The sequence below is a fragment of the Ambystoma mexicanum genome, chromosome 11 (assembly GCF_040938575.1).
Source record: "Ambystoma mexicanum isolate Mex_15411 chromosome 11, UKY_AmexF1_1, whole genome shotgun sequence".
NCBI lineage: Eukaryota > Metazoa > Chordata > Amphibia > Caudata > Ambystomatidae > Ambystoma > Ambystoma mexicanum.
The window spans coordinates 878,252,092-878,268,832 of record NC_090934.1 but is presented as its reverse complement, the minus strand read 5'-3'; the positions used below and the strand labels follow the sequence as shown (position 1 = coordinate 878,268,832).

General features: G+C 45.4%; 1 protein-coding gene across 1 annotated transcript in view; it reads right to left on the bottom strand.

Annotated features, from left to right (window-relative positions):
• IGF2 (insulin like growth factor 2) overlaps positions 1 to 1,487 on the bottom strand; it is a 36,145-nt gene extending 34,658 nt beyond the window's left edge. Inside the window, exon 1 of the mRNA XM_069623941.1 lies at positions 1,138 to 1,487. Within this exon, the coding sequence (XP_069480042.1) occupies positions 1,138 to 1,242 (105 nt within the window). The 5' untranslated portion in view covers positions 1,243 to 1,487. The remainder of the gene's footprint in view (positions 1 to 1,137) is intronic.
• Positions 1,488 to 16,741: the final 15,254 nt, after the last annotated feature.

Sequence of the window (16,741 nt, the reverse complement as noted above, 5' to 3'; positions counted from 1 at the left end):
AAGCCAAACCTGGGATCCTAAGCATGTGGCAAGTACGCCCTCGTGTGCACATTGTGACAACTGCATCCACATCAACTTTTCCTTTTCAAAACAATCACGTCTCGGGAACTGCCCGGGCAAGAATCACACATGGTCTCAAGCTTTTGCAAACACTTCACGCCGGCTTTTCCCCTATTATCTAATCCCAGGGCTAATCAATGGATCCAGTGCAGAGATGTGGGTAGAACATGATCGCAGACATGTTTCTAAATGTTATTTCGGCTCTTGGCTGGTATGCCCTGGGGAAAGCCGTCCCCTAACCCCATACTGTAATGCTACGTGAATGGCATTTATAGTGGCTAAGCCCCAATTTGCATGGTATCCAGGCGCTCTGGCGTATCTTGTATGGTGAGCACTCGCAAAAAAAGTGAATTGCCAGTATCCGACGTCATTTGTACAACTTGAAGCTTACATTAAAAACGCATTTGACACGCACCTGCGCTACTATCTGGTGCTCCCGGACCACTTTCGGTGGGAGGAAAAACAAACTGCCCTTTCAGCCAGCGGATAGTTTGTCTTTCCTCCCACACGGGTGAGCAATACACACGGACTTCAGTCAAGGTGACGCGCTCTGGTGACTTCGCAGGCGGCGTTCTGTGGAGTCACCTCACGCACTGTGCCCAGGCATGTGCGCGAGAACGCGCAAACGTTCGGGCGGACACACAAGGAATCCACGAATGGGACATCAGCTGTCTAGGAATAAGCCAGGCCCGAGACCGGCGTGCCGGGGGCGAGCCCCGTTCCTGGGAGGGCCCCCTTGCCAGCCATTCAAACCAACTGCGGGCATACAAGCGTTATCACATTATATAGCAGAATAGCACACGGAAACGCAGCGTTGTCCTTTGGGAGTTCTAATTGCGTGAATTAAACGATGTCAGCTCTCTTGCACCAATAACACAATTATCCATTTTAAAAGGCGGAGACCGGGATTCATAGCGCTGTCCTGCAGCAAATGGCAGCTCAACCCAGCCAACCAACTCGACGACTTGGCCTAATGCCCCAGTGTGTCGGGTCGCTGTCTCGGGCGACCTTCTCCTCGGTCTCTGTGCCCCCCTCCACCCACGGCAGTATCGGTGCGGTGCCTCCTCGGACGCTTACCTTCGGCGCTGCTGCAGCAGCTTGGCGGTGCCGACAAGACGGTGCGGTATGCTGTGCCGGTCTGCAGCTGACTTCCTGGCACGGCGCGGCCCCCATGGCGTGCATTTTACCGGGTTCTTTTATTGTAGTTTCAGGTTCTGAGAAGAGAGAGCCGTGTCAGCAGGGGTTCGTTTCTCTGCGATAGTTTTTTTTACGCCCCCGCTGTTCCCTTGAGCTTGTGCGTTTCTTTGCTGGTGTGGGGGGTGGGAAGTGCTTCAGGGTGTTTTTCGTTTTAAGTAAAACTCGGGACACCCCCGCAACTGCACCGCTCTCTCGTTGAGCTGCTCCAGGAGTTGGGAGACAGGCTGAAAGGCTGCTCGTGCCCTCTTTTATACACACCGAGGCTGCGATCTGTACCGCCCCTTTCTCTAAAAAAGGACAAACACATAGATACGTTCCAATAAAAAAAAAACTTACACTCCCAGACGCAGTGCTGGGCATTTCTAGGGCATGTTTTTCTCGGCTTTTCATCGACTTTTTGAGAATTGAATGAGATTTTTTTTAGGGGGGGGGGGGGCTCTGTTGAGCATGATTGCCCCCCACTGTAAGAAAAAAAACGGCGAAAAAGACAACGGTCTATCTAACCCCTGGCATCTGGACACAGTCCTAACAACCGAACGCCACTTTGACCTGGGACACATGTTTAGTAAAACCATCTGCCATTGGCCAATATGGGGCGAGTGCGACCAGGCTTTGGTAGCCTGGACTGATTTCAACTGCGGCCTGCCTCTGATCGAACACGCCTTGCTAGATGCCTTCCTGCCGAAGCAGATCCATACCCTGCCGGGGACACCAGGGCCGGTCCCTGATCACAGTAGGGGCTGTGCTATTGGATGCTCCCTTGAGCAACAGCAGAGCCACGCTGTACTGGGCCCATTAGAACCCGCCAGTGATAATGCCACTAGCATCATCATGGCTGCAGTTATGCTATGCTAGTGCATTTAAAGTTGCACCAAATGTATGGGTGTGCATTAGAGACACGCAGGACTATTGACAGAAGGTATCATGTTATATATTCATTGATAGGCGATTCATACTGTATTAGCTCATTTGGAATCTGTCAGTGATTCCACCGGGAGATATGTCATGTTGTGTCTTATGTTGTAGCACATCCATTCTCTATGGTGTGCATTACATTCCAGCAGAGCTATTGACCGGACTTATGATATTATATATGAATGTATAGGCGATCCATATTGTGTTAGGCCATTTGAGATCTGTCAGTAATAACACCAGGAAGTATGTTATGTTGTGTCTTATGTTATTGCACATCCATGCTCTATGGTGTGCATTAGACCCCAACAGAGCTATTGACCAGAGTAATGATATTATATATTCATTGATAGGCGATTCATACTGTATTAGCTCATTTGGAATCTGTCAGTGATTCCACCGGGAGATATGTCATGTTGTGTCTTATGTTGTAGCACATCCATTCTCTATGGTGTGCATTACATTCCAGCAGAGCTATTGACCGGACTTATGATATTATATATGAATGTATAGGCGATCCATATTGTGTTAGGCCATTTGAGATCTGTCAGTAATAACACCAGGAAGTATGTTATGTTGTGTCTTATGTTATTGCACATCCATGCTCTATGGTGTGCATTAGACCCCAACAGAGCTATTGACCAGAGTAATGATATTATATATTCATTGATAGGCGATTCATACTGTATTAGCTCATTTGGAATCTGTCAGTGATTCCACCGGGAGATATGTCATGTTGTGTCTTATGTTGTAGCACATCCATTCTCTATGGTGTGCATTACATTCCAGCAGAGCTATTGACCGGACTTATGATATTATATATGAATGTATAGGCGATCCATATTGTGTTAGGCCATTTGAGATCTGTCAGTAATAACACCAGGAAGTATGTTATGTTGTGTCTTATGTTATTGCACATCCATGCTCTGTGGTGTGCATTAGACCCCAACAGAGCTATTGACCAGAGTAATGATATTATATATTAATTTATAGGAGATTCATACTGTATCAGGCCATTTGGAATCTATCAGTGATTCCACCAGGAAATATGTTATGTTGTTGTGTCTTATGTTGTTGCACAAGCATTCTCTATAGTGTGCATTAGACTCCAACAAGCCTATTGACCGGAGTAATGATATTATATATTAATTTATAGGAGATTCATACTGTATCAGGCCATTTGGAATCTGCCAGTGATAACACCAGGAGACATATATTGTATCTCATGTTCTAGCACATGCATCCTCTGTGCATTAGAGCCTGGCGCAGATATTCACCAGAGGTATAGCTTTCATTACTGGAGATTCATAATGCATTGTGCTATCTAGAACCTGTGAGTGATGATGGCACGATCTGTTATGTTATGTTCTTAAGTCACAGCAAAGTCATTCCATTGTGTAGACTAGAGCCTGCCAGGGATCATAACAGGCACTATAATAGTACTCTTCCTCTTCACAGTCCTAACGCGTGAGGTGGCCCCCCCCCTTGGGAAGGCCATTTTACACCACTAGCTTTGAAATACAGTTCATTCTATGAATGGCATGGAGGCTTTCTCATGTGCACTTCCTCTTTCGCCTCAAAGCAGCAACACGTGTAAGACAAGCCAACACTCCCACAATCCCCTCTTCCGAGTGATTCTCCCCTTTAGTGTCCTCCACCAATAGCGTCTGCCCATGTAGGGTATGCCCCATTCCAGGAAAGCGTAAGTCCTCTTTTCTTGTTGCTCCAGCATCACCTCCTTAAGAGGATTCTTCTATTCAATTTGAAATATTATTGTATTTCTTAAAGGAAGCCAAGGAAGCATTTTACACTAATACCGTGTTGATAAACTAGACATGTCACCACAGTCAGGTTTTCAGTGCAGCATAATGAAGCTGCCTACTGTCTGCACTTGTGTGCTCTTAAATGGAGAGCAAACCTGGTGGTCTCATCTGCCTGTCTCCTATCGCTGCTACACGTTGATTTGTCACCATTAGGAAGCAAGAACACACTCTCTCCAGGGCACAAGATGGCACGCATGCAGGGATGAAGCGGGAACGGAGCGCTTTGAAGCAGCCAGCCTTCCCCGTGGCTCAATAAAGAAATCAGAGTGAGGAGCTTCTCTGTTCCCTATGAATTGCGAATATCTTATGGGTCTACGTGAAACAGTCAACCTTGTTGCGTAGTGTGCAGAGTGACAGTGGCGCTCAGAGCCTTTCGGACAGGTGACGGTGGATACACCAGATCTCTAAGTGTAGTGGCTTTCCCAGAAGCAATCTTGACTGGAGTGTCTTGGGAAGTCCCACCCTACCCTCTCTTTGCTCCATGAGGGTGAGGTCGTGGTCGAATTGAGGTCATGACATCTGGCAAGGGTTACCCTCCGGAGGAGCCCAGCAGGGAGGGGTTGACGAAAAAGGAGGAGAGCCAGAACTTGGAAGCATGGAATAGTAGATCTCGCATGGAGAGGGAATGAAATGGGGAGTGATGAGTGGGGAATTAGGATGCGGTAGATAATGAGAACACTTGGCATAAGTGGAGTGCCGAAGAAGAAACCCCTACATGCACACCACTGAATAACATACAAAAGTGCTGCGTGAGCCTCACTTTGTTAACACTGAGTGGATTGTGACATTAGCTCGGCTGTACAGAGACATGGCGAAGGCACTGGATAAACAGAAGGGCCCACTATTGAGTGAAATCAAAAGTTTACTGCAAGCACAAGAGGGCTCTAAGCAGAATCAACAACAAACTGCGATGCAACTTCATTCCACACAAGAACCGGTGCAGCAGGTAGAAGATGCCCCAAACATGAAATCTGATTTACACATTATCTTCTGTGACGAATCAACTTCCGGGGCACCAGTGGTCCAGGGATGAATATCGGTTCTAAACCATGAATCAAACCCACACCTCTAGGGATCTGAACAGATTGGAATACAAGTGAATTATAAGACCTCCTTGTCCAATTTTGGTAACGTGGACGGAACGGCAGGTTTATCTCCGCAAGGTCATGGATCGTTGGTTAATTGCACTACAGCGAAAATACAGTTATTATCCAATGATAAAAGGGACTCTCCAGTCAAGGTTGTATACATATATCTACTTTATTATTGCTACAACAGACAGTTCTAGCACACTACAATTACGACCACCCTGTAAAGGAACACAGCCGACAGTTTCACAAAGGAAAGGGATGCACTCTACATACTGACAGGAGGGTAGTTGGTAAAGTAATCAGTCTTACTGTTCAAGGTTATTCAGTTCCTACCCCAAGGGGGCAAAGGGTCATAACTGTTTCTAGCGGCCTTCGGAGAAGGACCAGGGGGGCAGAACCATGATGTACCTAGTGCTGAAGAAGTTCTTGGTGCTCAACAGCATCAAGGCGGTTCCAGGGCGTTTAGCGGCCCTTTAGACAGAGTTATTGTCAGGAGACAGCTGTGGATACCAGGCGGCAGGCAGTTCGGCAGGCGAGGCTGGACGGACGTCTGCAGACTGCCTGGCGTGGCGGCTTGGGACCAAAAATCATTGGGCCTCATTACAACCCAGGTGGTAGAGGGTTAATGGCACCAGTAGAGCTGCCGACTCTGTTAACCCTCTACCGCCTCATTACGAGGTCTGCTTGCGGGTCCCGCTAAGGACGTCTGGTAAAACCAAGCGTCCTTAGCAGGACCCGCTAGCAGACCAGGATGCTAACAACAGCCCTGTCATTAACAGGCCCCTCGTTAGCATCCTCCCCATTCCCATTGAGCCCTATGGGGGCTGAAATGGGGATGGGGATGTACCGGATCCGGGTCCCGGGAAAGGGAATTACCGGGCCCTCCAAGGTTGAAATGGCCAGGTAATTCCCCAATCCAGGAACCCGGACCCGGTGTGGGGATAGCCATGCCACTAAAAGTGGCATGACTACCTCCATACTCATAATGAGGCCCATTGTCTCTCTGCTGTTTGGTGGATCTGGAATGCTCGACCTCTCTGGTGACTGCAGCGTGTCAACAGTCAGCACTGCAGCCGGTTGCGGTTCAAAGAATTGGCTGTCTCAAAAATGTCCTTAAAAGATGGATGCTGGATGATGCTTGTGTGGCACTCCTCCTAGCTTCTTCGCAGGGCTCGTGTCCTTTCAAGGTGGATGGCCCAAAGCTCAGGAGAGGGATTGCAGGCAATGGCCTTGTCCTTTGTCCAGAGACTCTCCGGCACTCCCACCAACCTAGCTACCGCCAAAGATAATAAACGTCATCACAGCCATGCAGGGGACACTCCCCCTCCACCTGTGTGATGGTAAGAGCCCCATAACATAGCAAAGTAGGCTAATAATGGCACTCATGCCTCGTCATTAGGACTTCATTTTGTACCAGGCCTAAACGCCATCCTTTTACTAGACCACTCTGTGAGGCTACAGCATTTGCACCCCCAGCCTCTCTCACAAACGGACCAAGCCATCCACACATCAGACCAGCTCCGCACGAGCCTTGTTCCAACGGAAGTTCATCCGTTCACTGTTCTTTCAATGTTTCAATTACCGAGTATCGTGGTTCAAATATTGCACTCTGCGGAGAACGTGGGACTGAGACAGGCCCCAGCACAAATGCCCATCCATCTCCACCAAAATGCCTGTGCCTCTCACCCTCCACCCAGCCAAGCCAGAACCTACTGGTCCCGACCCCCCAATTCCTTTTTTTTGATAAACATCTAACCCCCTTGCCATGGCCATTCCAGAAAACACACCATAGACCTAATCTCAAGCAGCAATATGGTCTCTCAAAAGTAACAACACGTCTGTTCGTATCACAAGGCACCAGGGAAGGTAGGCAGTAGATCAAGCCCTCAGGAGAGACACTTGGGTTCAGGGACTGCGGTATCAATGAAGCCCTGAATGTGGAGGTAGGCATGACAATATATTATACCCTCTCTGTTCAAAAGACCACTGTTGCATGTGATGTTCAGGTATCTGCCATTATTCATGATTTGTCAATTCCTGTTTTGTAGCTTAGATAGTTAGGAATGTAACACCCGCCGACCTGACCTTCACCGCGGTGATGAGCACAGCTGACCCACGTGCACCAAGATCGATTGGGAAACAACAGCCAATTAGGGCCGGCATCCCATATAGAGCTGGCCATTCCATAGCCCCCCCACCAACCAGCAACGCAATATCTGTCTTAGTTCAAATTGTCATCAGTGATGCGTTTGCCCTTTTTAATGTGCTGCCCGTGTAATTTTTGTCAGAGAGCTCTCGGGAAGCTGGCATTTTTATATACAATTTTGTTTTCCTTGCATGTGTGTTATATTATTTATTTATTATTGGGACACATGTATTGGGAGTGTGCCTTCAGAAGCTTGCTGGCAGAACCTAGCAGGGCATGCTGTGTGCTGCCTGGGGACCGTTTCTGGAGCTGCTGGAACGGGTCCTTTGAGTCCAGTATCTCCCTGGGTTCCCTGGGAGATGTTTCGGGGAGGGATATTGCTTTCCTCTTCGAACTCCTGTCCTTCCTTCACTGGCAGAAGATGTAAGGTAGACTGTACCTTCAGCCCAGGTCCAAAGGAGTCCTTCTTAATCCTTACAAAGCCGTTGGATGATCTGCTAAGTGAGGGGTTCTGACCTCTTTTAAAGCCAATTGGTCCCCAGTGATTGGTGCAGGCTAAGCCTACCTTAGTTAACCAATCCTGGGTCCCCATCAACAATCTTATGTTATGCATAATGTCAGGACCAGAGTGCTCTGCAACAGGACAGACAAGGGGTGACAACATATATCTAAGTCCCACCCATCCTCTTTTCTGTTGTAGATCAAAGCGTCTCTCTGGTTAACTGAGCCCTCTGTGACTCTATAATAAAGTGCAGGTCTCCCTTGAGGTTTGTGCTGGAAGCAGACTTCCTGTCTCCCCTAAATCACATCCTTCATCCCTCTGAAAGGGGTCTGCTCTGGAGGGAAACCTGTGGTGGCTGATGGACCCAGACATCCCATTCACTGCCTTTTATACAGAGAAGTGGGAACTAGCTTCAAGTTGACACATTGCATACCAAAGGGGTGTTATCCCCACCTTTACTGTTGTCTGTCCGGCAACCAAGCAATCAGGCTTGCCTTAATAATCTTGTTAGTATGCACTGCCACCAGCCGGATTAGACAAAGGGAGAGCAGATGCATGGGGTCTTTGATATTTACATTAGGCTGCCCATGGCTTGTGGAAGGTGTGCATTACCTCTTCTTGAGCTGTTTTGGTGTACGCATGGCTGTCACATTCTAGCTGAATATGACAGGGGAAGACGGCACATGTAGGTTGTGTCTTCCCGGAATAAACTTGACTATGCTTTTTGTGCGGGAAGCAGATGAAAGGTGCGTGGAATGGCCTCACACATTTCTCGGATGCTGATCTCCTATCATTCATTTTCATTATTAAAAAAAATCAAAGAAGCCCAGGCGAGCGCACTCTCCCCGTGTGGATGGTCGAATTCCTCACATGTTCTCTGAGATCAAGAAATAAATAAAAGACAGGCCAGAAAATTTGATAAGATCTATAGTGGAAATGGATATATATGTACTGGCAGAAGAAAGAAGGCTACAAGAGGTGGAAACCATCCTCTGTGATCAAGCGCATGAACAATCTGAGCTGTCGGTCGGAGATGGTCAAGGGGTTGGAACAACAGATGTATGTGCTTTCAAAGCAGGAGGACTCTGATAACAGACTATGGTAAAACAGCATCAGGTTGAGGGGCATGCCCAAACAAATCGCTGATAGAGAGCTGGAAGAGTATGTTACAGCTCTCTTTTGTTACATTCTAGACTTGCCAGAAGACTGTTATAGTGCGGGACAGAATGTATCAGGTATACTCGACATACCAACAGAATAGGGATTTGATTCCATTTGCTCTTTCAGCTTATTGACAGGATCATGGCCGTGTCTAGCAAACATAACCTGCTACGATTCAGAGGTCTTGATTTTGATTTTTCCAGGACTTTGCACAAGCAACATTGCAAAAGAGGAAAAGCCTATGGATGGTCACGAGTTGGCTTCGGGAGAGAGATGTTCAATATAAATGGGCCTATCCGTGTAGGATGATATTTGAATATGAGAGGAAATAATATAATGTCGCAAAAGAAAAGTAAGTGGCAGACCTTCTGGAAGAAGGGGAATCTACCTCACAATTGGAACTATACATGGAAAGAGGTCGAGACAAGCGGAGAGAGACTACAGGAGAAATAACGATGGAAGCAGGGTCGTCCATACCCCAAGGGAGAGGAAAGGAAGAACAAGCCTTGAGTGTTATTTGAAAGGGATGGGGGTTACGATTTAAAGTAAAGTTTTAAAGGTGCAGATGAGTAAGCTGTCCTATATTTTGGGGCTGGATGTTGTTTAAGGGGGACGGGTAGTTGTGTGCGATGTTTTGAATAGGCCTTTGAAGAAATCTGGGTTCATATGCCAGGATGGGGATGGGTAGTGAAAGGTTGGGTAAGTAACATAAGGATGTGGAGTGCGGGGCAGGAGTGGGCATTGGTCAGGGAAACTGACCCCTTTATTCCTCTGATGACCTGTTGGAACCAAGGAATGAGATTTGGAAGGAAGTTAGCATAATATTAGGTTGTTACATTTCACCGTATAGTTAGACTACATGAACATTTTGGTTTGATTCTGGATCAACATGTTTGGGAATGAAGAACTGGGAAGATATATACCATAGGTCTCATGATACAATATCTGGGGGCCAAGATGGGATTGAGGGATGATGGTTTATTTGGGATTTGTGACCCTGAATCTACGGGGTTCTTACTTCCCCCCTGAAGAGATATTAATATTGCGAACGTTAACTGAAATGAGAGCTTCCTTCGTCTTTGTACAAGAAACTCATCTACTAGAACAAGATGAAGGGAGGTTGAGACACAGGGCATTTCCTAATCAATATTTTGCCTCAAGTGGATTCAAAAATAGAGGGGTTCCGATCTTAAGGGATAGGATTCACTAAGCAACATGTATATTGGGAAGCAGAGAGAAGATACCTGGTCCTTAAGAGATTCACAGAGGGACATCATTTTACACTTATATCGTTCTATGCCCCCAATGAACACCAAGATCAATACGTTGTCACACTTTTGGGGAAGTTGGCTCTGTAAGGGATATGTCGTAATAGGAGGGGACTTCAATTGTGTGAACAATCTGGAGAAGGATACAACACTCCCTCCCACAACACATGATATACTAAATAGATTTGGCTTAGCAAGGCTTCTCAGAGAATTAGGATTGATTGAAACTTGGCACTTCTTCTGTCAAGAGGATAATGATTACATATATTTTCCCAGGGTTCACCTGGGCTACTCTAGGATAGACATGATTATGATCTCCAGAACCTTGGTGCCATCAGTACTTTCGGTGGATGTAGCCCTTTGATATCTCTCAGACCACGCATGTTACGGGTTCAGTTTGATAGGCCTGTTGAGAATAGGAGGAAACCATGGCACAAGAATGACATGATTCTGAGGGATGTGATGATCCGAGCTCATATTGAGGAGGCGATTCTGAACTATTTTAGGCAAAACTAGGTGGAGGGTTTGGATTGGAGAATTATTTTAGACGCAAGCAAATCAGTGATTAGCGGAACATTTATAGGGAACGTGGGTTATAATATGGACGAAGACCATCTTTTTTGTTATCAGGGGTTCTGACTCATGAGGAACTAATCTATTGGAACAAGATGCAAGTGAGTACAGGCTAACCCACCCTTTAACACAATATGGTACAGGTAGGAACCAACAACGGGACAGAAGTATGGATCAATCCGTCTTTAAAGAACAGGTAGTAGTATAGATAAGATAAAACACAATTTATTCATAATTCATAATTAAAAAAAACACCAATTTAAAAACAACACATGGATAAAAGTCTAACAGCATTTCTAGTGAGTTCAGATCAATTGCACACAATAGGACAAAAAACAAAACGATGTGGTGAGGTTAGTAGTTAAGGTGACTTAGTGTGTTGTTCTTATTATCAGCAGACTTCAAAAGTCAACACGTTTTGTGTTTCCAGCTCAGGGATATCTGAACATGGTTTCAGTTTGAATGTGTGAACTATCCTCTGTGCTTTCTTCAGGATGAGTAGCCGCTGGACCTTGGTAGTTAGGGCTGGGCGTTGATGCGTGATTGAAGATTAAAAGCAATGCAGCCATTACATGGTTGACAACTGACCATTCTCAGCCCTTACCGATCGTTTGCCAGGCCAACCTGCACAGAATACGCAGCTTATATATTTAATCTAAGGCGCATATATTTTTCTTTCCCCATGGTCCCTGTTATGTAATTAACAGCACATATTGACTTAAATTGTCCACATATGACACGAAAAGTCAGCTGACATAGCTAAAAATTAGATACACCACCTACAAGATGATACAACCCTACTAACTCCTCTCTTGTTCACTATGCAATATTTAATATAATATTGCCCTAAGTGCTCCACCGCACAACAACCTTGCTTTCCAAGGCAGACACCCAGATTCTACCCCAGGTGCATACAAACCTTTTAAGTAACCCCTAGTATTTTTCACTTTTATTGCTGCATTACATACGCAACTCTGTTGCCGCAGCCCCAGCGGCCCCCATCGCCTAGCAACGCTAGTCCAACAAGCCGGCTACACAGTAGTCAATGAAGCTTGTTTCACAACACATAGTCCGATCTTTCCTGCTACGCATACGCGAAGCAGAGACAGCGCGTCCCTGACCGAGGAGCCACATAGACGGGTTTCCATCGCAGGCAACCAAGCAAGTAGAGCCGCCCCATTGCTTTTAATCTTCGATCATGCATCAGCGCCCAGCCCTAACTACCAAGGTCCAGCGGCTACTCATGCTGTAATCAGCAACATAGCGCTAACGCAGCGATTCAGCCATTGCGTCCCTGTTGCTTAGCAACATCTGACTGGCAGGAGCACTGATCGCCACATGCCAACTCCACCTCTAGCCCTCTCACTTGTCAGCTAGATTTCCTACCATACAGAGTTAACACAATAAGGCCATCAAACATGCAATTGTGGAGCCACACGTTACTTTGGCAAACAGCTGTATTGTACTGTAACTAAGCATGGCACAGCTCATAATAATGACAAGTCTTATATTAATTCTGAGGAGTTTTGGGCAAGACTATCTTCTGGAAATGAGTCGGCCTTATCAATTGAGGTTGTAAGGTGTTTAAGGGAACTGAAGTTAGTTTTAGACTGAATTGTTAATGGGGATCTGTATTCCTGTTTATTTTTCTTTTGTCTTGTCTTTTTATTCAAGATGTTTTACTGTTTTATATTTAGAATATGTACATTTTTGTTGGTTTGCATATTGTTTTATTTCTCGTCGAAATGTGTTAAAAGTCAAATTGGCTATTGCACAATAAATTAATAAAAAATAAAAATAATGAAAAAAACGAGTTATGCTAAAACTCTTTGCCTAGACCAACTTGTCAGTCACCCTACGAGATAGGTTGATATAAAGAACTGTGAACACAGCATAATGACAGGCACCTCTCTCTTCACATAAGGCCTCCTGAACAATGCGACAGTACACATAGCCCGAAGAGCATCACATCAGCATTGACCCGTAAGAACCGTCTATCAGGCAGGGTTTACCACGCAATCAGGTAAACTACATCTCTCCACCTGAAAACATAAAATAATAAATAATGATGTTATTGAGACTGAGCAACCAAGTAATGAGGAACCCGCTGTCCTCTCTTGCTCCTTTATATACCATTAATCAGATCAAAAGCAAGACAGAGCACTGTATTGATGACAGTCCCACACAAAATCAGCCCAAGACACACAGAAGCACTAGAAGGTATGTAGCGATCTACAGTTATAAGAGTATATGGTACCGCCATCCATTGTTTAGGTTTTGCTGACAGGTATATTCCATCCTGACACCTTTTCATTTTTGTTTTCATTCAGAAAAACTCTCCCCATCCCAATAGGGAGTCCACATTGAGACCACATCGCATTCAGCAACACAGTCCGGAAGAAAGCACGGGAGATAGCTCAAACATTCAAACTGAAACCATGTTCAGATATCCCGAGCTGGAAACACAAAAGGTGTCGACTTTTGAAGTGTGCTGATAATAAGTACACCACACTAAGTCACCTAACTATTAACCACACCACATTGTTGTGTTCTTTGCCCTATTGTGTACAACTGATTTGAACTCACTAGAAATGCTATTAGACTCTTATCCATGTGTTGTTTTAAAATTGCTGGTTTAAAAAAAAATTAAATATACCTTTTGTTTTATCAGATCTATACTAGCACCTGTTCTTTAATGACAGATAGATCCATACTTCTGTCCCGTTGTTGGTTCCTACCTGTACCATATTGTGTTAAAATATGGGGTAGCCTGTACTCACTTGCATCTTGTTCACATTTATAGGGAAGACAGCTGCTTTTTTGAGGGCACGGGAAGCCAAAAGAATGTAACTAGAACGGATGGTTGAGCAAGCTGTACACACATAAATGGAGGGGTTCTTTGAAGGCGCTGAGACCTCTGAAGAAGGCCCATAATCAATTAGAAGCACACTTAGCAGAACCATCGGCCAGGCTGATATTACAAGCTTGTCTGGGGATGCTTGGTTTTCTGTGCAGAGGGGACCTGGCCTAGCAGTTCGGGCTGGGCTGCTACCTTCGGTGGCGGCAGCTGCTGACTGATTTGCACATGGTTGGTCCCCTTTTGCAATGGCACAGACGGGCTAAAAAACGGTGGTGTGGAAGGTTGCCCAGAGCAATTGCCAGTGGTTTAGATTCATTTGAAACCTTCCACCCATCACTTTTGTGGTCAGTTTGTTTCTCCTTGTGAGAGAGGGTATGCCCAGACGTGGGTCCCTTGCTCGCTGCGCCACAGGGAACCAGGCTGCACCTCACCGAGGAGGTCCAACAAGGCCGAAACATGTCTGGGGTTGCTTGGTTTTCTGTGCAGAGGGGACCTGGCCTAGCAGTTCGGGCTGGGCTGCTACCTTCGGTGGCGGCAGCTGCTGACTGATTTGCACATGGTTGGTCCCCTTTTGCAATGGCGCAGACGGGCTAAAAACGGTGGTGTGGAAGGTTGCCAAGAGCAATTGCCAGTGGTTTAGATTAATTCAAAACCTTCCACCCATCACTTTTGTGGTCAGTTTGTTTCTCCTTGTGAGAGAGGGTATGCCCAGACGTGGGTCCCTTCCTTGCTGCGCCACAGGGAACCAGGCTGCACCTCACTGAGGAGGTCCAACAAGGCCAAAACATGTCTGGGGTTGCTTGGTTTTCTGTGCAGAGGGGACCTGGCCTTGCAGTTCGGGCTGGGCTGCTACCTTCAGTGGCGGCAGCTGCTGACTGATTTGCAAATGGCTGGTCCCCTTTTGCAATGGCGCAGACGGGCTAAAAAACGGTGGTGTGGAAGGTTGCCCAGAGCAATTGCCAGTGGTTTAGATTCATTCAAAACCTTCCACCCATCACTTTTGTGGTCAGTGATATTACAAGCTAAGCAATCTTACTATAAAAGGGAGACTAAAGCAAATCGATTTTTAGCTGTGAAATTGTGTGAGCAACGAATGAGGAATTATATTGGTGAACTAATGCATGAGACTGGCACAGTTCAATGTGGGAAGCAGATAAACTGGGAATTATCAAGGCCTATTATAAGAATGTATTGATGGGTGAGAAACTAAACTCTATTAGGCAGGATGAACCTATGGTTGTGATGGAGGATCAATTGGTGCTAGATAGCCCAATAACCCCTGAAAAGATGGGAACTGTGATTGATGCTTTACCTTGAAATAAAATCCCTGGACCGGGTGGCTTCATTAGTACTCAGTCCAGGTAAAGCCCCCGGGGACTTTGCAAGGTATCGCCCTATATCTCTTCTTAACAGAGACGCTAAGATGTATTCTAAGATTGGCCACCCTCTTGATGGCGGTCCTATCAATGATTATACATTCAGACCAAATATGTTTTATAATGGGTTGGAACGGTATTACCCAATTTGTTAGTTTACAATTGTTTGAATTAACAATTGACCGAATTTAAAGGGTCACAATTGACATATATATATATATATATATATATATATATATATATATATATATGGGTTTTGAGGGGGTTTGGCGTCGGGTGGGGGTTGCGGGGGGTTTTCCCCCGCATATATGTTAGAATTGACCTTCACAATTCGGTCAATTGTGAAAAGGTCAATTGTAATTCGAACAGTTGTAAAACGAACAATTCGTATACAACCGTTGAAACACCCACGACAACATTAGGATGGTGGTTAATTTAATAGCATGGGGGAAAGGTCAGGATAGAAAATATAGATAGTGGAACTGGATTCCCAACGAGTGTTTGAGTGTATGGATTGAACATATGTGAAATATACATTGGAAGTATTTGGATTGGGGCCCACATTTATTCAAATGATTTCGGCGAACTTCCAAATTCCCGCCACAAAAATCAATATTAATGGAGTGTTAATGGGTCCCATCAAAATAATGAGAGATGCCAACTTGGGCTGTCTGCTTTCCCCCTTGGTCTTCTCAATGGCTATCAAACCCCTGGCCCATGTAATACGACAGGAAGGGAGAATAGTGGGGGTGACAAGTAGAGACTAATAACACAAAATCATATTATAAGAAGTAGGTCTAATATCATTTCTGGGGAACACAGGGAATTCATTACCGGTAGCAATGGAGGTCTAACCTAGGTTTGGAGAATTATGAGGGTTCCTAATTAATTATGCAAAATCTAAAGCATTTAGCATACATGAAAACCCAAAAGTGGGGAGTGTTTTGGGTATAGCATTTCCTATCATCTGAGAAAGGGATAGTATTGATTACGTAGGGGCAGAACGAACACTATCATATGGGGAGTTGTATAATGCTTATAGCCTTGCCCTTTGGAAAAAGGTTACTGAGCATCTACAAAGGTGGGATCTGCAAGAATCGTCCTGGTTTGCTAGAATACTGGTCGTAAAAATTACTTTATTATGAAGAATTCTATACTTGTTTCACCCACTCCCTACAAATATTCCAGGGATGATGATAAAAGGTTGCAAAGTGAAATCTTTTCCTTTATCTGGAATAGGAAAAGGCCTTGAATTGCAAACATGGTCCTTAATCACTCATTGCTGTTCAGAGGCTGGGTGTCCCAGGCGTTAGGAGGTATTTGCTTTCTTTGCAAATTACACCCATGTTAGAATGGGCATTTATTTATTTTAGCATTTGTTGCAGCACACTGAACCCTTAGGTCTCTAGGCACTGGTTACATTGGGTGCAGAGACCCGTAAAGTACAGCAGGGAGGGAGAAAAGGGGTGTCGGGTATCAGACAGTACAAACAGACATGGATACAGGTACAGGTGGCAGTTGGTCCATTTGGGAGAGGTTGCAGGAGCAAAGTTTATTAGAGCAGGGTGCCTTAGGTAAAAAAGGTTTTCAGGTTTTTCCTAAAGGTCAGGTCGTAAGCATCTTTTCTCAGGGTGATGGGTAGATTGTTCTAGAGCTTTACGTGACAGGAAAGCTCAATTCTCCTACAGTCGTTCAGGTGAAGTTAGGTACTGTGAGGAAGTGGAAGTTCATGGATCTTAGTAGGCAGTAGGGGGTGTATTTTTCCACACGAC